General features: G+C 42.8%; 1 protein-coding gene across 4 annotated transcripts in view; it reads left to right on the top strand.

Moving 5' to 3' along the window:
• The window catches only part of slc25a13 (solute carrier family 25 member 13), a 50,951-nt gene that overhangs the window by 31,350 nt on the left and 6,418 nt on the right, over positions 1-13,183 (top strand). For all 4 annotated transcript variants that reach the window (XM_006787646.2, XM_006787644.2, XM_006787645.2 and 1 more), the window contains 5 exons: positions 762-920; positions 3,222-3,274; positions 4,049-4,129; positions 8,463-8,603; positions 11,938-12,076. In XM_006787646.2, the coding sequence (XP_006787709.1) occupies positions 762-920; positions 3,222-3,274; positions 4,049-4,129; positions 8,463-8,603; positions 11,938-12,076 (573 nt within the window). The remainder of the gene's footprint in view (positions 1-761; positions 921-3,221; positions 3,275-4,048; positions 4,130-8,462; positions 8,604-11,937; positions 12,077-13,183) is intronic.

The following is a 13,183-nucleotide window of genomic DNA, read 5'->3' as shown; positions in this document are numbered from 1 at the left end:
ATGGTGTCATGTTGTTTACAGCAAAGTCTAAACCTAACATCTAAATGCTACAGCAGAAATCGAAACTTATTGGAGCCGGCAACACTTTTCCAATCTTCTATTGTCCAACTTTGATGAGCCTGTGTGAATTCCTCTCCTTTGCAAACAGAATCGATTCTTGGTGTGGTCTTCTGCTCCTGCAGTCCACCTGCTTCAAGGCTGGACATGTTGTGCATTCAGAGATGCTCTTCTGCATACCTTGTTTGTTACTGTTACCTATCAGCAGTCTCGCAATTCTCCTATTACCTCTGGTATCAACAAGGCATTTTAGTTCATAGAACTGCCACTCACTAGAGATTTTCTCATTTTCTGACCATTCTCTGTAAACACTAGAGATCCACTTTAACAATTCCAATTTGTGAAACACTCTGACCAGCACGTCCGGCATCAACACCCATGCTGCACTCAAAGTCACCTTCCTTCCCCATTCACCATGTCTGTGTACAGGATTAAATTCTTCTCATGTTTGCATTAATGTATTAACATTCGAACAGGTGTACCTAATGAAGTGGTCGGTTAGTGTAAATACATAATTCCTTATTGTCTTGGAATATGTGCCCTGGAATAATGGGTATTGTGGATGATCGTGATAGCATGGTATTGTGAGTCACTCAGTTTTCCATGGGGAGAGAAACAGTAGTGGTCATAAGACCTACTGTAAGTAAAAAATCTGTTTCATAAAAACACTCAGCATCTAAATAAACGTGTCTCGCTCTCTGCAGCTGTGGGTGCAACAGCAGTGTACCCCATTGATCTGGTGAAGACACGCATGCAGAACCAGAGGAGCAGCGGGTCACTGGTGGGAGAGCTCATGTACAAGAACAGCTTCGACTGCTTCAAGAAGGTGGTGCGCTACGAGGGCTTCTTCGGACTTTACCGAGGTCAGCATACATGTAGAGAACACGTGAACCTCCAGTGTTATTTATTCATACTTGACATATACACAAACAAAGACACGAACTTAATATTGAACCAAAGTTACAGAAAAGGTAACCTGAGAGTTTGAAATTGAGTGTTGAGAAGGTTTCTGACAGAAGCTGTGGGGGTGAGTCAGATGTTAAAGGCTACAGAGTATAAAAGATGGCATGACACAGTGGTTATTGGACTCGACATTTTGAAGCCTCAAAGTTAGCATTTTGACCCCCGTTTTTCTTTTAGAGCCAGAAGTTAGCATATTTGGATGATTTCTTTGATGACAATAAACATCTGTGAACTACTGTAAGTACTGAAAGTGTAATAGACCAAAAAAATATCAAAACCTCACAAAAATGGTACCGACATTCACATACCGACACACACTCTGATGGATGCATTGGGGGGGACGCAGGGTTCAGTATTTTATGCAGACTAGAGGAGTCGAGATTAATCCAACACCGACCTGCACTGTTCAACATTCATCCCAAATCTGTTTTTTATTGTTTTGTTCATGCGTTTTAATACTGTTAAGATGGGTATTTGTTCATGCAAGTCTATGAAGATTGACTTGTTTTTTGGAGCCAGCTGGAAATTACAAAATTTTGGCTTCATTTTTCATCTCAGGAAGTTGCTGTTTTGTTGAGAACCTCTCATATGCATTCACTAAAATGTATCACAGGCACTTTCCACATAACTTTTATCAGTATTTTAAATAAAACTTTATGTGGTTTTAACAAACAGCTCTTTACATTTAGTCAACACTAAAGTAAATCGAATCCTTCCTCAAAACTATAGGTTTTCAGGGAAAACAACTCACTGGCGGTCAAATCTACAAAACAGGTTTTTAAAAGAAAGGAGGGGCTGAGATGAGGGAGTACAAAGAAGAATTGAGTAGTAGGAACAATGAAAGAGAAGGGAATCGAGAGAAGATGAGAGAAGAAAAGTGTAGGGTGGACAGGAGGGCGGTGTGAGTTCACCTCTCTGTTGACCTGGCTTCTTTGAAGTGATTACCGGCTGGCTGGGGACTTTCAGAGCAGCACAATGAACGTCACACGCAAAGCCACATACCTTGAGGCCTGTGTCACGATGTAGTGATGTCGCACGTCTAGACCTACACACCGGTGCAAACACATTACAGACACACAAGTATGTAGGCATGCAGGGGACTACTTGGGCATGCAGGTACGTACATACCAGGGCACGACACCAGTAATGACTACCTGCCTTCAGAAACTGCGGTTAGAGTGTCTGCATTGTTGGGGTCAGATTAAAGGAGGATTGAAAAGAGGTCTCCTGGAATGACGGTGGGGCTTTAAAAACAAAAAATCCTACGATTTTGATTGACAGAACTAGGTTTCGTGAGAGGAAACTTGAATGCTTGAATTTCTGTGGGAAACAAAGGCTATGAAGAGTGAAGTGACAGACGCAGACAGGTCTGGCTCCAGATAGAAGGCGAGACAGGTATCCTGGCACCTAAACTGTAGTTATGTAATGTAAGTTGAAAGGGCCATCTCTGTTGAAACATTCTTCATAAGGAAGGGAATTAACGGCCCAAAACTGCTTTACGGTGCGATGCTGGGACAGCACACGAAAGAAACACGATGGAGAAGACTTTGTCAAAATATTCGATAACAAACCTGTTGTGTATATTCTGTTTTCATGAACACATGTCTGCTGATTTTTCTCTTTTTCAGGCTAGCCAAAACTTGCAACTTCCAAATTGGGTATATGATTGTGTGTGTGGTTGTTTGTGTGTGTATGTTTGGCCTCACTACACACAAAGGACTCGATTATGAAGTGCGTGTGCTACTTTGAACAAAGGGTTGAGCGTGAGTGATTTGTGCCTTGGGACTGGGTAGGGGGCCAAGTTTCATTGTGCTCCGTTGTGATTATTTTTGTTTATTTTTACCCGACTCTGGGTTGTAATTGAGGTCTGCGTAAACTTTTGGTGGCTTTGATTTCTACACTGCCCGTTTTTCCTATTCTGGGAAGCAGTTTCGCTCACTTCATTTTCTCTTTGCCCCTTCATCCTCTTCTCTCTATCTCGCTGTCTTTTTTCTACTCTGATGTCCCCACACTCCACATCAATAGATTTCATTAGCGTCTGGGGGATCTTGCATGGTCGGGCGCATGCAGCGGGAAGCCACACATTGATGTGGAACGTGGGGAAGTGGTATATGTATATATATATGTATGCGTGTGTGTGTGAGAGTAGGGGTACCACGGCAGTCTTTTTTTCTAATCATCTTGTCGTTTCCTAATGATAGGTCTGGTACCACAGCTACTGGGTGTGGCGCCCGAGAAAGCCATAAAGCTCACAGTAAGTCACTGTGTTAGAGCCCATGCAGACACATGCACTCAGATTCACTCAGGCAGAGATTCACGAGGGTCTTTAATCCCTTTAAATTATTGTATGAGTTTTAGATACATAGTTACAAACACATAGCTACTTCCTTAACCTTCCTGTTTTTCTGCATTTGTAAACTGTCAGTCAGAGGAGCATTTACAGCATGCAGTGTAACATTTGTGGTACGCTAAGTGGCATACACCATCATTGAAGCATGTGTCGGTACATTTATGTCCATAAGTATTTGGAGAGTGAGACACTTTCTGTACACGATCACGGTGGATTTCAAATCAAGCAAGATGTAAAAAGTACAGACATTTGGCTTTAATTCAAGGAGTTTAACGAAATGTTGTTTAAACTGTTCAGGAATTGCAGTCATTTTTATACATACTCCTCATTTTCAGAGGTTCAGAGGTCCAGTAACTGGAGAAGTTTCACTGTTGACTGCTGATAGAAGCAGCAGGATGATTGGTGAAGTGTACAGGGTGGTACTCTCTGCTCAAGTTCAGCCAAACGCTGCAAAACTGATCAGTTAATCCAAAACTTTGGTTAATTTTTGGATTAACCCTATGAATTAAAGCTGAAAGTCAGGACTTTTATTACATGTTGACTGTTTGATTTATAAACCACTGTGGTCATGTATAGAGGCAACTTGACAAACTCATTGTCCCCGTCTAAAAACATATGGCTACAACTGTGTCTGCTGATTATTGCTTATGTTCTAAACCATACATTTTGTGTCTCTAGGTGAATGATTTTGTGCGTGGAAAGACCAGACAGAAGGACGGTACAGTCCCGCTTGCCGCTGAGATCCTGGCTGGTGGATGTGTAAGTAGCTGTTACATTTGTTGTATTTCTATGTGAGAACGCCTTTGTTTGTTTGTTGGTTAAGTGAAGGTCAGATGCAACTGCTTGAACAGATTTTGGGTGTTATATCAAGGAGCTGTTTGAGCTTTGGTAGCTCACCTGGGAATGTGCACACACCATGTGATACAGCCTTTGAACATATCAAAAACTATTAAAAGCTGCCATCTGATGCCTCAGCTGACCATTTTGCACATCCAATTAGCAATTTACATATAGACATGCTATTGAAGTTGCTTTAGTCTGCTTACAGCTGCTTTGCATCCCACATCGACCATAGCTCATTCTTTTATGATCTGACTAAATCGCTGCCACTGATGCCTGCTCTTTTCTGTACTGGCTCTTTTTTCATTGCTGTTGCAGAAATAAAAACACACGAAAGAGCTTTTTACTCCCTTTTTACTGAAAAGACACAAAAGGCCGAGTCGTTTTTAAGAAAATATTATGAGCATAATCAAATACAGTCAAAATACATATTTCGGTGTGCACCCTCTGCCTTTCCAGAGTGCACTGTGTTGGAGTGATGCTGCACAGCACTCAGGCAGTGTGTGCAGTATTGAGGCGGCATGCATGTCTTAACTATGCTGACAGTTGAGCAGACAGACATGGACTTGTTTTGGAGTCCAGGGGTTGCTATTTGTTGATGGAACCTGTACACTCGAAAGAGCAAACACACACACACTGTGCATGCTCAGAGGGGTGTGTGTGCATGAGGAGTACTACAAGCACACACACACACAAAGATTGACAGCTGCTGATACCTGAGTCCCCCCTTACTCAGTTTGTTACCTGCTCCCCCTCCAATCATGGGTTTTGATCACTGACCTGTCAAAGTCTAACCCCTGCCCCACCCTACTTACCCCCCAATGCATGTACACACACACACACACACACTCTTTCTTACACACACACTCGGTCCTACAAGGCTGGAAGCTTTAGCCAGGCCAAATGAAAGAAGGTCTTTCATTGAACCCTCTTTTGATGTCGATCACTAAAGCAAAGTATTTCAGGATACACAAGTCATTATGGGTTTAGCTCCACTCAGGCACATTCAATTGACCTTATTAGTTCTGGGAATATGTTTGAGAAATGTTATGGCACACTACATTTGCTGTAAGTTACATTCTGGATGGCGATTTTCTTTTGTGAGAGATAGAAATGGAAAACATACAGCAAAGTAAATATACTTAAGACGTGCTCTGTGGTGTCCTGGGTGTGAAGAATAGTGGTTGCCTTTAAAAAAAATAAAAATAATAATAACTCGTATGAATTTAAAAGCAGAACCATAAAAGTCGCAGAGAGAGGGGAGGAGGATAAATGTAGAGGAGAGGAGTGTGGATGGATGGATTTTTCCTCTTTTCCTCCGTGAGCCGTCGTGACAGCTCCTTTCATCCTGGCTGAGGCCCCGGTGTTAGTGCTGGCACTGCACTCTGCCTGCCACTTTATCTACACACATGCACACTCACACACACAGACACTTACACACACATGTATGGCTATCTTTATGAGGACCTGTTGCCTTCCCTAGCCCCTTATGCTAACCTTAACAAATCAGTTCGTTACCCCAACTTTAACATAGCGCTGAACCTAATCTTAACCCTAAAAAACGAGTCCAAACCCTCAAACATTTCTTTGAAGAGGGGTGAAAAAGTGTCCTCACTTTTCCGTTTTGCCCTCACACACACACACACACACGCTCTCACACTCACACACAGACGTCAAACCTCCCTGAACCCTGTTTTAGCGAGGCTCCAGCCACAGCACATGAAATCTGTTTATATCATTTGGTAGCTGTGAAAGTGTTGGTTTGGACCACGATGTCGGCCTCAGATTCACAGTCTGTAAAGATGAAAAAAAAGGAGACGCGAGAAAGAAAAAGAGAAGATATGTTTGCTTTCTGTGAAGAAAACTTTTCATATGTCAGTATTTTTATCTTTATCTTCTCCAAAGTGTTGGTTTTTAGGTCTTTCTCTCCTCACCTCTCACGCTCCTTCTCCTCCTCCTCCTCCTCCTCCTCTTTTCTGTCCTTAAACCTGCGGCTCAGCACCATTAAGCTCCGGTGCGGGTTTGCCAGTTTCTAATGATTATTTGGTAAGAATGGCATGCTCCGTTTACCGAGCTGGGTGGATGCTTATCTGGCAGTAACTGGCCTGTGTTTCAGGACTTAAGTTACACAAAATACTTGCTGGGTCATTGCTGACAGGAGGAGCGGGGTTGTTTGTTCCCATTCATTGTGAATGTGTTACAGTTTGCGTTTGTGGTTTTTAATGAGTTTCTTATTCAGGCCTGACATGAGTTATGAAAACATTATCAGTGAATCTAACATGCGCACGCCCCGGCCACAAATGAAGCCGTGATTATCATTTATAGACGGTGGTTACATTTTTTCCTATTTTTTCTTTTTGTGTTTTTGTGGGGGTTTTTAGCTGGTGCTAATCTCCTGTGTAAGTGCGTGGTCGGCATACGTGTGTAGGGTTGATGGTGGGCGGATCCTCAAACTTTTACTAAGCTCCTTTTCCAGCACACACACACGGCCAAGGAGCTGCGATCCGTGCATAAGGTGCTGACGTCCCAGGTTTCCGAGGATCACCTTGCCTTGTAATTACCTGGGAATCATCAGAGGACTGCCGACGCTGTCACTCCATAATCACAACCCTCAACCTCTCTGCCTCAGTCTCGACCTTTCCTTCACTTCTCTTGTTTTGACTGCTCCTCTTCTCTCTCTCATTAGCACCTTTTGTTTATTTGTCTGACTCACTATTTTCTGTGCATTTCACTCTTTTTTTCCTGCCCCTCATGCCCTCCAGAGTTATGCAGGACTCTGGGGTGGTTCGACAGCACCAAAAAAAAAAAACCCTCAACCACTCCTTTTTATCTCATGTTGTCAGATCTAATTGTCAGCTCATCTCTCTGAACAGTGTTGTTGTTTACCCATTTCGAATAAACAACATCTCTATCTCCTCCATCTCCAGTCTCATTTGAATCCAATTGAAGCAGCCAGCACTGCTAAGGGCCGGGGCCAATAGCCTCTTAATGCTTGCGCTATTAGCCAGCATGTAATCAACTAGGTTATTTCCATAAAACAAGTCATAAAGAGTTAGCTGTGAGATGCAGCAGCCCTCTTGCTATTCACAGCCCTCTCTCTCGCTCTCTTGGTCTGGAAGGGAAGCTGTAGCCCATTATTCTTTGTGTTGTTTAAAAAAAGCAGCTGCACACACACCTTCAATGAGACGATTATAATCTCTCTGTCTGTCCTCCCTCCCTCCCTCCTCTTAAGTAGTACACGGTAATGCTTAAAGCCGGGGGACTCAAAGCAAAAAACGGTGCTCACGTTTGCAGATTGCAGCTTCCCGTAAGGCAAGAGGTGACGAGCACAATCCATCATTCATAACGATGCAAAACGAAGGAGGGGGAGAAAGGGAGAGAAACAACAACAAACAGACCAGGCTATTTAAGACAGAAGTGGCGCCATGGCAACCGATTGCTATCTAATTGCGATGTGCCGCCCTTTTGCGTGTAGATTCGGTAACCACTGGCAACCGTTGGCAGAGGAGGACGATATTGGACAAGATGAGAGAGATCATTTTGAGAGCAGGTCAAAGCAAGAAACGGGGAGAGAGTCAGAGAATTGGTGAAAGGGGGTAAAAAGGAAAATAAATAAAAATTTTGTCTCCATTTCCCAGTGTCTCGAAGCGTCCTGGAAATGCCGCCATGCTCCCCCCACTGCACAGCTAACCATTTGTCTTGCCCCAACTCCTTCACAGCAGCTACCTCTTATACACTTAAAAGCACCGCTGACCACAAAGAGACACAGAAACCAGCCTGAACTTGCTGTGGTGGTGCCCCCCTCCCCTCCCCCCCTCCGCCCACCATCACAAGTACAGGTTTGGAGGATGATGTGAAACGAGAGGTTAGGGAGAAAAAGAGAAGTCGGAGTCCCCGCAGGGTCTGGGTGATGAAGACAAACAGCTGACAGACTCGCGTGCATCAGCTGGATATTCCTGGTACTCTCCTCCTCTCTCTGTGTTTGTTTTGAAGTCGGTTGCTGAGGCTGCAACATTGCTAAAATTACATCATAAGCCAGATAATTGTAGCAGTTTTGTCTCATAATGATTTTTATTTCAGCACGTTATGTTGAAATGAAATCGCTTAAGTGGATCTGGGGCAACACTTGAATTCTCACGTTAAAGCACAGACAAAGCCGCCATTGAAATTGGGTTTAATTTGCAACGATTAAAGTGAGGGTTTCCCTTTTTCTGATTTTCGCTTTGTTTGTGTTTTTTATGTGTTCCTCCAGGCTGGAGGATCCCAGGTGATCTTCACAAACCCTTTGGAGATAGTAAAGATCCGTCTGCAGGTGGCAGGAGAGATCACCACGGGGCCGAGGGTCAGCGCTCTGTCGGTCATCAGGGACCTGGGCTTCTTTGGGCTTTACAAGGTGGGAAATACTTCTGTGATGAGAGGTGAAGGTGTAGTTAGTATATATTTTGTTTGATTGTCCTCATATGGAGCTTTTTTTTTAAAAAAAACCCAAAAAACTTAAGATTAGGGTCATTAATTCAGGTCCACACTAAAGTCTAAATGATCAAAATACTCTTACATGGGTCTTTGTCCATGAAAAGTTTCCATGAGATTTCTGGTGTAAGTTCTTTACTACAGTAAGCTCTTCAAAGCCCTCGAATGTTGCTGAGGACACGTTTAAGGTCACGGTGTAGTTTGTGTGGACTGGAAACACTGGAGCTGCCTACAGTATGTGTGTACAATCGTCTGTTAGCTCGGGAGGAGAATCTGAAAGTCCCGGTTTTATGTCAGTCTGTCGCACTCAAACTTACTCTTTCAATTGTTTCCACTTTATAACTCCTGCCTTTGAATAATCAGCTGAAGCCGGTGTGTAGACTGGAGAAATGATCTGTAAGTTCATTATAACACAAGACACGAGATCATTCCCAGGACAGAGAAGGGATGATATTCAGCTTTTTTTTTATTTATTTAAAACTCGTACATCTTCAGATGCAGTTGAAAGACACACAAACTCGGGCTGATTTGTTTTTCTTTGCTCCTAGATTGCCTTTTCTCTTTTGATTGGCCTTGCAACTTCACAACAATCTATTGTTCCTTAATAATGTTGTGACTAAATCATATGTGATTTTTCTATTAACTGTTGTTCAATTATACGCATTACCTTGCCCCACATCAGCTATCATTTAATTTGACAATTCATTGTGGTCTGTTTGAGAACCACAAACGGCACAATTTATGCTAAAAGCTGTATTTAACCTTAATTGCCATAATTGGTATTTTTCAGTGGCGCAAGGCTAAAAATTATAGTGTACTATTTGAGCATATAACTTGTTGCTAATTTAGCAATCTTTGTTGTATTACAAAGAGTATGTCCTGTTTTTTCAATAATTACTATTCCTGTAAATATTTGGACTTCTAACCCTGGTCTGTTTGAAGCAGTCAGATGTTAGCAGAAAGAGCTGGGGGGAACCAGTGAATGAGCTGTGGCTAACGCTAACATTAGCAGCTTAACTGGCTTGACAGGGACATTAGTCCCGGGGGTGAAACAGAGCATGTCTAATTGAGTTACATAAATAAGTCCTAATGGAGCTTGGTGGGAGAGATTCTACCTCAACTGTAAACGCAATCAACTGTGAAAATGTCAATCTAATACCTGTGGTTACATTAATTAGTCATGTTTTACTTAAATAAGATGACACTTTTTTTTTGTTTTGGTGTGTGGCAGCATGTCTGTCCTTAAATTCCAGGTAGTAAACTATTTTTCAGATATGTCTGCTGATTATTTATTGCACTAGACTATTACTTTAATATTACTTTTATTTATTTTAGTGATTGGTCCATGTGTCTGCTGCTGTGGCAACTTGCAAACAAACCTTTGGGTTCTGTTAACGAGGCTGTAAAAGACCGTGGAGCCTCCTCACGTCTCTGTCTACCTGTCACCGTGTTTGGGTGGTAATTTATGACCGTGAGGTGTGTGTCCACACACAGCTGCTGTCTCCATTCACCTGTTTGTGAAAATGCCGCCAAACGCTGTGTTAGCAGTGCCAGTGCATGTATGTGTTCATGCTCGCGCACATACTTAATTGCGTTCGTCTCCCGGTGCACAGAGAGGAGACAAAGTGCATTGAGAAAGCAGTAGCAGTGTTGGCGGCGATGGTGGTGGTGGTGGAGGAGAGGTGGGGAGGAGACGCGCTCCAGCCTGCAAGCCCCAGACGGGCTGGCTCCGGAGGGGCTGCACCCAGGCACAGAGCTGCCTTTGTCAGGGTAATTATCCTGATGCTCACCCTCAGCTGGTGGAGCTACCAGTTGGTATGGTTACTAACGCTCTAGCGCCACCATTCATCCGTGGGAGAAGCTGTCACTGTAGGGATATCGAACCAGATAATGTTTCATGTATGTGAAGTTACTGTATATCACGTTACCTGCAAGTAACTTTGGATTTCGTGTTAGAATCTGACCGATATCAGATTTTAGGACCGATATTTGGAGATTTCAAAATCCTGTTTCCCTGACATTTGTTAGGTGTAGTCAGCACTAAAATATTATGACACTTGAATTTAAAAATAAAGTTCCTTTATGGTTACAACAAGTTTGTGTGCGCATGTGTGTTGTCAACAGGAAAGTTGTAGAGTGCCCCCTGATGGAGAAACTATGCAACATCACCACTCGTTAAATTGTTGGATGGTGTTATTTCCTCATCTTTTTAAAAAAATTTCCATTTATCAGTTGTTTTAAATACCTTTATCGATAATACTGATGATATCAACCGATAATCTGTTGATCCATATACTGGTCAGGCTCTATTTTTGTATTAAAATAATAATTTAATTTTCATCTCGGTATTAAAGGACTACTGTAAAGCGGCTCATTGTCTCTGGTCCACCAGTGCATTACCCAACTGAACACCTTAAACCTGCTTTTAAAACTTCTCATCCCCAGTCTCTGTGACGCTGCTTGTCTGTCCTGCCTCGATAGGATCTCGAGGCTTTCAGCAGCCACATGGGCCTCGGCCAGGAGGGACAGGCAAACAAGCAGTGCCAGAGGAAAAAAAGAGGGAAAGAGATAGCCCAGGTATCTGCCAATCCTCTGTATGTATGTGTGTATGTGTCAGGGAGGAACCAAAGGATTATCCCATGGGAGTTAAATGAAGCCTGTCCAAAACAGGGAGACTCTGGCGAGGTCTTTAAACGCCTTCTGTTGACTGTAGCTGCTGTGTCAAAAAGCTGGCAGTGAGCCAGCAGGTTTAAAGTACAGCAGGAAACTCTATAGGCTTGATGATATAGTGCTGTTTACAGTCGCAGACAAGGATCCATCTTCGCCAGCCAGTCTGCCTTCCTCTGCTTTGTTTTTTTTTTCTTTTTCATAGCTTTGCGTTTGGAGCCGCCCCCTCACCTGCCGCTGAGAGCACTGATCGTTTGCATATGGAGAGACATGATTTTTCTGCCATGTTTTCGGCCCACATTTCATTCTGCCTCATGAGTTGCAGGGGTCTTTTGGAAGTAGCTTAAACGGTGGTAACATCAGTTGATGCTTGGATATGTGATTCAGGAACAGATTGTTTAATTTTGTGGCTAGAAATTGCAATTTATTTTCAGAGAACTCAGCCAGAAATCAAGGTTTAAATCCCCTGAGCTTCATTAATCTTTCTTTGCTCCCCTTTGTGTTTATTCTTGTCTTTGTTTTCTCCTTCTGGGAGCTCAACTTTTAACCCAGTGTTTTGACCCAAAGTATCCCGCTAACTTTCTTTTTAGGGTTCCAAGGCTTGTTTTCTGCGGGACATCCCCTTCTCGGCTATCTACTTCCCTTGCTACGCCCACACCAAGGCTTACCTCACTGAGGAGGATGGAAGAATAGGGCCAGCCAGGATGCTGTTTGCCGGAGCTCTGGCAGGTAAAGTACATCCATCCCCTGGAGCCTTTACACTTCAATATAAAAGGAAGGACAAACTAGTATAAAATTTAGAGGTAAAAAGTAGTTTGTATATGAGATCAGAGGCTAGAGTGCTTGAATTAAAATAGAAAGCATTGATTTTATATGTGCTTTTGCTGTATGTGTATTTTAATATATTTTAATCACTGTCTACCACTGTCAAATGAAGAGTGCCTAATGTCCGACCCCTGCACATGTGGTGTACCTCCAAATAGATCTGCATCTATATGTATATGTATTGCATAGTAAGCACTTACTGGCACACATTTTATGCATGCACACATGTAAAAATGGTCAAGATGACCTGCTGAAGTTCAGATTGAGCATGAGTGTTTCAGAAACTGCTGATCTGCAGGGATTTTCTCACACAGCCCTCTCTTTTACAGAGAATGGTCTGAGAAAAAGATTAAATATCCAGTGAGCGTCAGTTTTCTGGTTGAAAATATCTTGTTGATGTCAGAGGTCAAAGGAGGAGGGACAGACAGTTTTCAGCTGATAGGAATGTGACGACAACTCAAAGTATGCAGATAAATAACCACACTGTGTGCCACTCCTATCAATAGGACAATATACAATGTGATTACATATTACACACATACACACGTGTATGCTATATGATTCAAAAAAGGTTGCCTGGTTTGATGAGCTTTGATTTCTGTTATGACATTCAGACAGTAGGGTCAGAATTCGGCATAAGCAGCATGAAAGCATGGATCTATGCAGCTTTCTAACAGTCTGTGCTGCTGGTGTTGGTTTAATAGTGTGGGGAATATTTTTGGCACATCTTAGTCGCCTTAGTGGCAGTTCAGAGTTGTTTAACCTCTTAAGCCCCAAGCCTAACTGATCTCCTGCCTTTTGCCCCCGTATCAGGGGGAGGTTAAACACCACAGCCTACCTGAGCGATCCTTTCACTTTACAACTACAGTGTACATACATATTCTCAGGCTGCTTCCAGCAGGATAACACACCATGTCACAAAGCTCAAATCATCTCAAACTGGTTTATTGAACATTGCAGTGAGTTCACTGTACTCAAATGACCTCCACAGTCACCAGATCTCGAGCCACC

This window comes from Neolamprologus brichardi, chromosome 22, assembly GCF_056152115.1.
Source record: "Neolamprologus brichardi isolate AB-2024 chromosome 22, ASM5615211v1, whole genome shotgun sequence".
NCBI lineage: Eukaryota > Metazoa > Chordata > Actinopteri > Cichliformes > Cichlidae > Neolamprologus > Neolamprologus brichardi.
The sequence above is the reverse complement of the archived record's forward strand: the minus strand, read 5'-3'. Positions and strand labels throughout refer to the sequence as shown.